Here is a 12,076-nt window from a genome sequence, read left to right as displayed (position 1 = left end):
TAAATTCAAAGATTTGAAAACGTAATGACCACACTCTGGTGTCTAATCTGGCCTTTTGGAACACAGTTGGGTTGTCAAAGCTAAATAGAGAAGTGAAGGGGACGTTCATGGCAGGACTCAGTGTCTGAGGGCTTCATTGTAAACTCTTCAGCAAGGAGAGATTAGCTTTTTCTGCTGTTTTGGCCCAAGATAGGCACTGAACAGACATTGGAAGGAGGAGAAATATTGTTATTATCAATAAGGAAGTTGAAAGGTCTGAAGAGATTAGTCTTAGCAGCTTTGCTTTTTTATTATATTGTGATTAATTTCCAACTTAGTAGAAACAACAGCATACACAGATGTGAGGATACGTGATTATTATATCTTACATTGTCTCCATAATCCATTACATTTGTATTTTAAAATTTTTATTATTTGTTTATATTAATTTAAAAAATTTTAGTTGTTATGAGTACATAATAGTTGTATATACATGTAATATTTTAAAATAAGTGCTAATCTCCCAGTTCCATCACAGATATAATGACTGAATATAGTAGTTGGTTGAATTATCAATTTTCTTTTCAATATACCTATGTTTATTTTCAGATTTAATTGTTATCACATTAAATGTTGGTTAATCCAAAAGGAAGTTTGCACTGGGTAAGATCCTTGGCCAGTACTCAGAGAAGTTTGACATGACACACACCAACTTGCTACACCAGGAAACCTCTGTTTCCTGTTCTAGGGCAGCAGCAGCAGCAGCAGCACATAGCCCAGTAAGTCTTCTCTCACCCTGTCAGGCTCACCTCACGGTGCAGTCCTGGAATTGAAGCAGAAGATATTTTTCCTCTAGAGGAAGAACCAAACATGTTTCTCTGTAACCTGATGAAGGTGGTCACAGCTTCAATGTGGCTAGGTAGGGATGGCCCAGGGGAATATGCTTCCTCTGTGACCCACGGACTGGGGGTACAGGGAGTGTTTTATGAGGATGTTGGGAAGGAGGGTAACAGTGTGTAAAAATAGAATTTCTTTGTCCCACATCACTTATCTTTAAACCTTCTGATTTATCTTTTTTCCTTCAGGATCTGGTATTGCCCAGAAGGTAACTCAAGACCAACCAGCAATGTTGATGCAGGAGAAGGAGGCTGTGACTCTGGACTGCACATATGACACCACTACGAGTCTGGGTAATTATGCTCTATTCTGGTACAAGCAGCCCAGCAGTGGGGAGATGATTCTCCTTATTCGTCAGGACTCTTACAGCCAGCAAAATGCAACAGAAGGTCGCTATTCATTGAATTTCCAGAAGGCCAGCAAAAGCATCAAGCTTGTCATCTCAACTTTACAACTGGGGGACTCAGCGATCTATTTCTGTGCCCTGAGTGGGCCCACAGTGAGAGGATTGTTACAGGGAGTGGTACAAAAACTCCACAGTTCTATTTGTGACATCCACCTGCTGTAGGGACCAAGGCAAGAAATCACCATCACAGACAGGAAGTGGCTAGGCCTGTGGCAGCACAGGTGTAGGGTTGGAAGGAAAACACTCACTCTAAGAAAATACTTGTCTAAATTCATAGACAATTTCCAGAATTATCGTTCCTCAAAACATTCCAGTCACTGAATCTCTGGTTTGAAGTTGCACATACCAAATTTTTGACCAAAGATTGAAGAGAAAGAACAGCCACAATAAGCAATTTATCTTTTGGCTATTAGATTGAGACAGAAGAATTGCTATGGAAATTCAGAAACACATGAATGAAAAGTGTTATTAAAAGTCTGTGTGAGTTTTTAGATTTTGAGATTAATTTGTTCAATTAATATGAGGGGTCTTTAAAAAGTTCATGTCAATGCATATTATGAAAAACTCTCCTGGATTTCAATTTCTTGGCATCAAAATAAACTCATACTAATTTGTTATAACATGCCTGAACAGGATCTAGTTTGAGACCCTAAGAAGCATAAGGCATCATTTTGAAAAAAGCCGCTACCAGAGCAACATTAATTCTGCCAAAATTGAAGCAAGAACAAACACTGAATTTATGGTGAAGCTCGAATGGAAGAATTGTGAAATCATTGAAGCTTTATGGAAAAGTTTTGAGGGATAATTCCCCAAAGAAATCAGTAGTTTTAAAATAGATAACTCATTTTAAGAAGGGATGAGACTATGTTGAAGATGTAGCCTGCAGTGGCAGGCCATGAATGTTGGTCTGCAAGGAAAACATTCATCTTGTTCATTGAAGAAGACCCATGATTAACAGCAGAAACAAAGAAACAACAGGCAACACCACAGACATTTCATCTGGTTCAGCTTAAACAATTCTGACTGAAAAATTAAAGTTGAACAAATTTTCTGTTCAATAGATGCCAAAACTGTTGCACCCAGATCAGCTGCAGGCAAGAGCAGAGCTTTCAACAGAAATTTTGTAAGAGCGGAATCATGATCCTCAAGCATTTCTTCCGAGAATTGTTACAGCAGATGAAGCTTGGCTTTACCAGTATGATTCTGAAGACACTGCACAATTAAAGGAATGGCTACCAGGAGGTGGAAGTGGTCCAGTCAAAGTCAAAGCAGACCAGTCAATGGCAAAGGTCATGGCAACTGTTTCTTGGGATACTTTAGTCATTTTGTCATTGACTTTCTGAAGGGCCATAGAATGATAACATCTGCTTATTATGAGAGTATTTTGACAAAGTTAGTCAATGCTTTAGCAGAAGAACGCTAAGAGGGAAATGTTCACCAGAGGGTCCTTCTCCACCACAACAATGCTCCTGCTCATTCCTCTCATCAAACAAAGGCGATTTTGTGAGAGTTTTGATGGGAAATCATTAGATATTCACCTTACAGTCCTAATTTGGCTCCTTCTGACTTCTTTTGCTTTTTTAATCCTATAAAATGTTTATAAAGCACCCATTTTTCTTTAGTTAGTAATGTAAAAAAGATTGCATTGACATGGTTAAATTCCCAGGACCCATTCCATTTAATAAACTTATAATCTCTAGCATGGAAGAGCCCAATTTCTATACTGTAAGTTTACCTGCCCCCTACCAGACTTATACATAAAATGATCAATAATTACTAGCTCTTAGAGGGACATTGTGAAGACGCAGAGAACGAATTCTCTCTTTTCTCTGCTCTTGTCCTTCACTTCACCACTTCTCCAAGAGCCTTTAATGCCATCATGTGGATCTTTTTGCACACCCCTAGACTGGTTATGCTTAATGTTCTACAATCCAAAATCCTCATTCTCTTCAATTTCTTCCTTATATCTCCAAACTCAGTTTCTCCTGCCTTAAAATTTGAATGGTAATGATTGGTTGATAAATGATCTATTATAACTTCCTCCTATATTTGCATTTGTAAAGTAGAGGTACAGTAGAAATCTTAAAGGAAAGCATGTTTAAAATCTTTTAAAATTATTTTAATTGTGGATAAATACACATTACATAAAATTCACCATCTTAACCATTAATAAGTGTATTAATTCAGTGGTATTAAGCACATTCACATAGTTGTGCAACTGTCAATTACCATCCATCCTTAGAACTCTTTTCATTTGCAAACTTGAAACTATGAACCCACTAAACAATAATTCTTCATTCTCCAACACCTTCACGCCTTGGAAACCACCATTCTACTTTCTGTCTTTGTGAATTTGACTACTCTAGGTATATAAGTGAGATCATACAGTATTTATGTTTTTGTGACTGGCTTATTTCATTTAGCATAATATTCTCTAAGTTTATCCATGTTGTATCACATTGTTAGAATTTCTTCCTTTTTAAGGCCAAATAATATTCCATTGTATGTATATACCATATTTTGTTTATCTATTTAACTGTCAGTGGACGTTTGGGCTGCTTCTCCCATTTAGCTATTCTGAATAAGCTGCTCTGACCATGGGTATGCAAATATATCAATATTATTGGGATATACCCAAGTTATTTTAATTTGGGGGGTATACGCCCAGAAGTGGAATTGTTGAATGAATTATAGAGTAATTAATTCTATTTTTAATTTTTTGAATAAGGGCTAAACTCTTTTCCACAGTGGCTGGTGCACTATTTTACATTCTCACCAACAGTTCACAAAGGTTCCAAAATCTCCACATCCTCATCAATGCTTCTTTCTGTTTTTTTTTTTGATAGTAGTCATCTTAATGGGTATAAAGTGGCATATCATTGTGGTTTTTATTTGTAGTACTCAAATGATTAGTGATGACGAGCCTCTTTTCCTGTGCTTACCAGCCAATTGCATATCCTTTGGAAAATACCTATACAACTCCTTTATCCATTTTTCAATTGGCAGTCTGTTTTTTGTTGCTGAGTTGTAAGAGTTCTTTATATGTTCTGGATATTGACTTTTTATCAAATATATGATTTACAGTTTTTTCTCCATTCCCTGGGTTGTCTTTTCACTCTGTTGATTGATTATGTGCCCTCTGATGCACAGAAATTTTAAACTTTGATGTGGTCAAATTTTTCTAATTTTTCTTTTGCATCTTATGCTTTTGGTATCATGTAGAAGAAATTATTGCCAAATCTAATGTCATGAAGCTTTTCCCTGATTCCTTTATCATTATGAAATGCACCTCTTTATTTCTAATAACGTTCTTTGCTCTAAGTCTTCTCTGTCTGAAATTAATATAGGTACTCCTGCTTTCTTTCGATAAGTGTTAGCATGATGTATTTTTCTCTATCCATTCACTTTTATCTATATGTAACTTTATATTTAAAGTGAGTTTCTTGTAGACAACACATAGTTGAATCTTTTTCTTTGGATCTGCTCTGGCAATATTTGCCTTTTATTTGGTGCATTGATGTTCAAAGATTATTGATATAGCTGGATTAATATCTACAATATTTGTTACAGTTTTCTACTTGGTCCCATTGTTTTTTTTCCATATTTTTTCTTCAAAAATTTTCTGCCTTTTGTGGTTTTCACTGAGAATTTTACATGACTCCATTTTCTCTCCTATATTAGCATATAAGTTATATTTTTTCTTAACTTGTTTTAGTGGTTGCCCTGTAGTTTGCAATTACATTTATAAGTAGCTTAGGTCTACATTCAAAAAGCACTATGCCACTTCACAAATAGTGAAAGTATCTAGTAATAATGAAATAATTATAATTCTTTCTATTCTTTGTTTTTTCTTTTTTTTAAATTTCAAAATATTTAGGGGGTAAAAATGTTTTTATTAAATGGATTCATTGTATAATACTGAAGTCAGGGCTTTTAATGTGCCCATCACTAGTGTATTGTTAATTGTAACTAGTAGGTACATTTTATCCCTCCCCCCTTCTTGATTTCCAATGATCTTTACATGTCTTTGTGGCTGTGTGTACCCATCATTCAGCTCCCACTTATTAGTGAGTACAAGTGGTGTTTGTTTTTCTATGCTTGAGATACTTCACTTAGAATAGTGGTCTCCAGTTCCATCCAAGTTGCTCTGAAAGACATTGTTTCAATCCTTTTTATATCTGAGTAGTACTCCATGGTATTTATATATACCATATTTTCTTTATCCATTCATGAATTTATGAGCACTTAGGTTGATTCCACATCTTTGCAACTGTGAATTTTGCTGCAATAAACATTTGAATGCAGGTGTTTTTTTGATAAAATGACTTCTTTTACTTTGGGCAGATACTAGGTAGTGGGATTGCTGGATCAAATGGTAGTGCTACTTTTATTTCTTTGAGGATTCTTCATACAGTTTTTCATAAAAGTTGTACTAGTTTGCAGTTCCACAAAGAGTATATAAGTATTCCTTTTTCTCTGCATCTACACTAGTATCTATTGTTTTTTGACATTTATATTTTGACCATTTTGACAGGGGTAAGGTTGTATCTCATTTTGGTTTTACTTTGTATTTCTCTGATGATTAGTAATATTGAGCATTTTTTCATAAGTTTTTTTTTTGCCATTTGTCTACCTTCTTTTGAAAAATTTCTGTTCAGGTCTTTTGCCAACTTTTAATTGAGCTGTTTGTTTTTTCTTGCTAATTTTCTTGAGTTCTTTTTAGATTTTGGACATTAGTCCTTTGTTATATGTATAGTTTGAGAATATTTCCTCCCATTCTGCAGATTGTCTATTTACTCTGTTCTTCATTTTCTTTGCTTTGCAGAAATTTTTTAGTTTATTTAAGTTGCATTCATTTATTTTTGCTCTTCCAGTATTAGCCTTTGAGGTCTTAGTCATAAATTCTTGCCCTAGGCCTAGGTCTAGAAGAGTTTTTCTGATGTTTTCTTCTAGAATTGTTATGGTTTTATGCCTTACATTTAAGTCCTTTACCTTTCTTGAATTAATTTTTGTATATGTTGAGAGATAGGAGTCCTGTTTCATTCCTCTGCAATTGGGTATCCAATTTTTCCAGCACCGTTTATTGAATAGGGCTTCCTTTCTCCAGTGTATGCTGTTGTCTTCTTTGTCAATGATCAGTTGGTTGTAGGCAGGTTTTATTTATGGTTTATTGGTTCGCTTCTATTGGTCTATGTCTCTAATTTTATACTGTTATACTTTTATATTGTTTTTGTTACCATAGCCTTGAAGTATAATTTAAAGTTAGATAATGTGATACCTCCAGATTTGTTCTTTTTATTTAAGAATGCTTTGGCTATTAGGCTCTTTTCTGTTTATAAATGAAGCTTAGGATTATTTTTTCTAGGCAGGTGAAATATGAAATTGATATTTGGATGGGAATTGCATTGTATCTGTAAATAACTTTGGGCAGTACAGACATTTTAGTAATGTTGATTCTACCAATCCATGAGTGTGAGATGTTTTTCCATTTTTTTTGTTTCATCTATGATTTCTTTCATTAGTGTTTTGTAGTTTTCCTTGTAGAGATCTTTTATCTCCTTGATTAAGTATATTCCTAGGTATTTTATTTTCTTTGTAGCCATTCTAAATGGCATTGAGTCCTTGATTTGACTCTTAGCTTGACTGTTATTAGTATATAGAAATGCTAATGATTTGTGTACATTGATTTTGTAACCTGAGACTTTGCTACATTTATTTATCAATTCTAGGAGTCTTTCGGTGGAGTCTTTAGAGTTTTCTAGATACAAGATTATATTGTTAGCAAACAGGGATAGCATGACCTCCTTTAACCTGATTTGGATACCCTTTATTTCTTTCTCTTGCCTTATTGCTCTGGCTAGGACCTTCAGTACTATGCGGAATAGAAGTGGTAACAGTTGGCAAGATCTTTGGCCACTTTTTAATATTTTTTTTATTTTTGCCATTGAGTTGTTTTAGTTTTTTATATATTCTGAATTTAACTAAAGTGTCAGATTTTTACTTGTAACAGTTCATATAACAAGAGTCTGCATTTTGAAGATTTCTTTGATCATTATCATGAGTCCACAAGATGGCAGTCTCTTCTCAGGGACTCTTTGGAAAGCCTCATGTGCTCCTGTGTGTGTATGTGTGTGAGTGTGTGTGTGTGTGTGTGTGTGTGTGTGTGTGTGAGAGAGAGAGAGACAGAGAGAGACAGAGAGAGACAGATACAGAGAAACAGAGACAGAGAGAGATGAGGGGAGTGGCTTAGTGGTATAGCCAAAGTGATAAAAAGAGCATTTTTCTTTCAGTGAGTACAACACAATATTTTTATGCTTCTTAAAGAAGAAGAATTAGAAACGTCTGAGCTATGCCGATTTTTTTGGAGATTAAAATTTGAATGCTCATTGAACCAGTGGAGAAAATGATGAAATCCTTCAGAGTTTTGCTGGCAATCCTGTGGCTTCAGTTAAGCTGTGAGTTTTGGGCATCACCAGAGGAACATAAAGTACACAATTTGGAGTTATTGTCTATTCTAGGCCTGTGGTAAAAACATGATTTTTTTTTCTGTAACTAAGAGAGAGTGGGAGGCCTATAAAAAGATGATTTAAATTCTGGGGAGGAAGCATCTACTACCCAACCAACCTTCTTTGTCTGAATATTATCTTTTACACAGGGGTGAGGAGTCAACAGAAGGAGGTGGAGCAGACTCCCAAATCCCTCAGTGTTTCTGAGGGAGCCATGGCCTCTCTCAACTGCACTTATAGCAACCAAGCTTCTCAGTCCTTCATATGGTACAGACAGTATTCCGGGAAAGGCCTTGAGTTCCTGGTGTCCATATACTCCACTGGTGACAAAGAAGAAGGAAGGTTTACAGCACAGCTCAATATGGCCAGCAAATATGTTTCCCTGCTCATCAGAGACTCCCAGCCCAGTGACTCAGCCACCTACCTCTGTGCAGTCGGCACACAGTGCTCCCCAGGCACCTGCAGCCTGCACCCAAACCTGCTGGGGCCTCAGCAATGCCACTTACAGAACTTAGACTGTAGGGCAGAGAAGTTCTCTTTGCTCTCTAGAGGCAAATAGAAATTAAGAGTAATAGTATCGAGGGTTTGATTGATTTGGAAAGTATTTTCACAATTCTGAAAATACTGGTGACCCTGAAAAAAATGAAAGACATAATATTGCTCTGGATGAAATGTTTTCCAGTCTTTTTTTTTCCACTTTAGTTGTAAAAATATTTTTTAGTGAGGTATGATTGGCATTCAAAAATGTGCATATAGTTACTTTATACATTTTGAAATTTCGTAAGTCATAATTATTTTAGTTATAAAACACCTACCACATCTCTTCTCTCAACTGCAACCCCACTCCTGAATTATATAAGGATATATTTGATAGATAGATGGAAGGACTGGAGTCAGTGGTTGAGAATGGTTAAAACAAAAAGCCTACATGGTTGCAGAGATTAAAGATTAAAGAGGGTCTATGTAGCCATTTGGTGGTAAAATATGAATCAAACTCAAAACTCCTGGCTTGAACACTGTGGAGAGTTTATTGATCCCTGTGTCCTTGAGTGTGGCATGGAAATCACAGAGAGCATTAGCCATGCCATAGAGGGCCCCATGCACCCAGCAGGGTGTGGGAGCATAGAATGACTTCAGATTTCTTGAGAAGGATCTTGGAGTAAGTATCTAAAAAAGTTCCAGACACCAGGGCCTTTGTTATGGTGAATAAACACCTGTGTGGATCAATTACCAAAGACTATGTTATTTAGAATCTTTTGGCAAATGTTCAGGAGAGTTGAAAATACTGAAGATCATATGAATGTTCCCCTCTCCTGACTACATGGCACTATAGATTTGCCCTGTAACTTATGCCAAGTCCAGGAAAAATGTTTGTGGCCTGGTGAAAATAAAGCTTTTGAATAGATATTAATTTGAATTACATGAAGAAAAATTTCAAAGTTACGTTTATTGTAAAATAGAATCTGTGGTCTGTTATTCCTGACATTGTTTATGTAGTCCAGGAGCTGGGAAAAACTTGGAAATGGATAATTAAGGTTTCTGTTCAGTTTGTTCACATAGTCACTGACAAAAAGCGTGCAACCCAATCAGAATTTGCCTCAAACTCTCAATCATCAGAATGGAAGACTCTCAACAAATATTTCCAAGTCACAGAAGAAAGAGTTTAAGGCAGTGAGGAAGAGCAGAAAGTTGTGCTGGAATCAAGATACTTAAATTTTAGTTTCACTTTTATTGTATACTTTTTTGCATCATGGCACTCTGGAGAGAACCTGGGGTGTGGTTCTGGTCTAAATATTTATTATGTTACTAATGGGCCATTTGATCTTTGCTATATTATTATATATAATTCAGGATTGGTTTCAGGATTAAACAAAATATCTTCATATGAGTTTTTAAAAAGCAGAGCCTGAATTGGGAATTCTTTGCCCATATTTTATTGAGGAAAGTAGGTTGAAACAGGTGGAAATGCTAAGCATGGATCTGGCTCAGTGGGAAGTCTTGATTCAGCCTGAATTCATGCGGAGCTCTGGAGCATGACTGGCATTATAGAGTTGATCCCTTCCACCTTGGGGGAAGGGGACCAGAATGCTGACCTATTATTTGTAAGAATAAAGTAGTCATTACGGTGGTTTTAATTGGGATAGAGGTATACTCTACTGGAAAATGGTGACTCTTGTTGGCACGGGTCAATTTTCTAGGGAAAGGAGCAACTGTGAGCCAAGAGTAGCCATCACTCGCAGTAGCTGGGGATTGTCTACATTGGCCTGGGAAAAGGGATCTAGGCTGGGAACCAACAGTGTTCGCTATTAATATGGAACTCTCCAGGGACATGGATAATATTCAAGAAATGATAGACTTTATAATTGTATTCTACATTTTCATTTCTTTCTTTATTTAATGGAGTTTATACAGATGGTCTTACCAATCTTTAAAAGTGTTGAAATATGTAGGTTAACATACTTGTGTTCAGGTAGAAATGATGATTCACAGTTGGTGACTCTGGGCTTCCATGTGTACAGAGGCCACCAGAAAGAGATACAGTCTATGCTTGTATATCATCAATGTTATTCTGTTCTTTATATTTAGGAATGAAGGACTGAGTAGCAGGATGGACTCTTCATGTCATTGAGCCCATGTTCCTCACAAGGTTTCTTCCTGAATGGGATATTGGCCAGTAAGATTGGCACGTGGGCATATCATGTGAATCGGTAGGTTTCTTGTTGGGATGCATGGGCAGGAAACTGGTAATTAAGTTGCTACTTTTCTTTCCCTGCACCTGATATCAGTTTGAAAATGCCTAACTTTGTTAACTATTCATACTAAAAACGTCAGGCTTCCCAGGTGGGTCATTTCAACTCTTGTGAAGATTAAATGTCCAGGATTAAATGTTTTATATTATGCTTCTCACATATAAATACAGCAACAGGATGCTAGTACCGAGGGAGGCTAGTGCAGAACCTTCATTATGTCCCCTTGTGTTCTATTCCTCCCACCCTCCATCATGCCTACTCTTTTTCAGTCCAGAATTTTTCCAGGGTCTCATAGAGTAGATTTTACTCACCCTCATTTCCACTGTAGTCTTCTCATAGTTCCTTCGAGGCCATGTTTTTTCCTCTTTGTTTCATCCATCAGTGTGCTTATAACTACTTTCCATATTTGAAAATTGTTGATATCTTTTTTATTACTTTTACTGTTATGGATTTAGGTTTACACTTTTGAATTTTACTTTAGAGGGAATTTTGGAGAGATACAAGGAGAGTACATATACTTAGTTAGAAGTTTTGAATCAAAAGCATGCTTTAGTAATATTTAAAAATTCAGACTGACTATATTACTTGGTCATACATGTGAAAACAATCCATGGGCACAATCAAGAAACAGATTAGAAGCCCAAGGCAGAACAGATTTAAGGCTGGTACAAATCAACAGTGTACACAGAAAGGAGTGAGTTTGTTTTGATCTTGAGAAAAGAATCCCTATTGGCTAGATTCTCATTTTCCTGAAATTTCTTTCCTATTTGGTTATCTCATTTCTAGGATGCAATAACATCCATGATAAAATAAATTGTCTGGGGAAGGCTTCTCATTCAAGAGTTTCATCTTATTATTGCACCATGGAGGCAACTGCCTTTGTTGGACACACACTGTCTCCCACCTACACAGGACTGCTGCTTGCTTAGCTCTGTCAAGTGTCACCATCAATCTCTGCTATGTCCTCTATACCTCCCCAAATTCCTCTCATTTCTGGTCTCCTAGTTGCACTCCTTCCAGCTTTCTTGAGTTCATATAGGTTTGCTTTTCTTTTTCTCTTTTTAAGTGTTTCGAGAGTCACTTATTTTTATGTTATATTTTCTTATCTGTACTAGTCTGCTCAAGTTTCTCCATAGGTGGGCCTTTGTTAATGTTTTTTCAGTGCCAGATTCCCATAATTTGGCATAAGATTATCAGTGCATTCTGAGCATTGAGAATTGGAACAGGACTGTCACTTTCTCTTTTTCAACATAGCCTTACAAATATCACACTTGTTGACCGGAAACCAAGGAGTCTTTTTCACACTTTCTGCTTGACAAAGAAAATTATTGCCTTTATTAGTTTGAATTGACTTATTAATTATTGTCATGTAATGCAGGCTGATTTTAAGTATAAGTCTCTTGTTTATTTTTTTTTTTTCGTTTAGCATCAAATAAAGGAATAATTTATTTTAACCAGTTTGATGCTCACATCCAGCAGCACAGGGCTGTGTGAATCTCAGCTCTGCCTTAGGCAATCAATATTCTCCCCTCTCTCTG

At 36.3% G+C, this 12,076-nt stretch overlaps 1 pseudogene and 1 gene segment (V, D, J or C); both read left to right on the top strand.

Moving 5' to 3' along the window:
• The first annotated feature begins 769 nt into the window (after positions 1-769).
• LOC123630426 lies at positions 770-1,428 on the top strand (annotated as a pseudogene). Its single transcript, XR_006732680.1, has 2 exons — positions 770-898; positions 1,065-1,428. The product of XR_006732680.1 is annotated as a T cell receptor alpha variable 14/delta variable 4-like (transcript).
• A 6,206-nt stretch (positions 1,429-7,634) lies between these two features.
• Positions 7,635-12,076, top strand: part of LOC123620673 — a 477,715-nt gene continuing 473,273 nt past the window's right edge. The window contains 2 exon segments of the C gene segment in view: positions 7,635-7,737; positions 7,938-8,221. Coding sequence covers positions 7,662-7,737; positions 7,938-8,221 — 360 coding nt within the window.

The sequence above is a fragment of the Lemur catta genome, chromosome 1 (assembly GCF_020740605.2).
Source record: "Lemur catta isolate mLemCat1 chromosome 1, mLemCat1.pri, whole genome shotgun sequence".
Classification (NCBI taxonomy): domain Eukaryota; kingdom Metazoa; phylum Chordata; class Mammalia; order Primates; family Lemuridae; genus Lemur; species Lemur catta.
The sequence above is the reverse complement of the archived record's forward strand: the minus strand, read 5'-3'. Positions and strand labels throughout refer to the sequence as shown.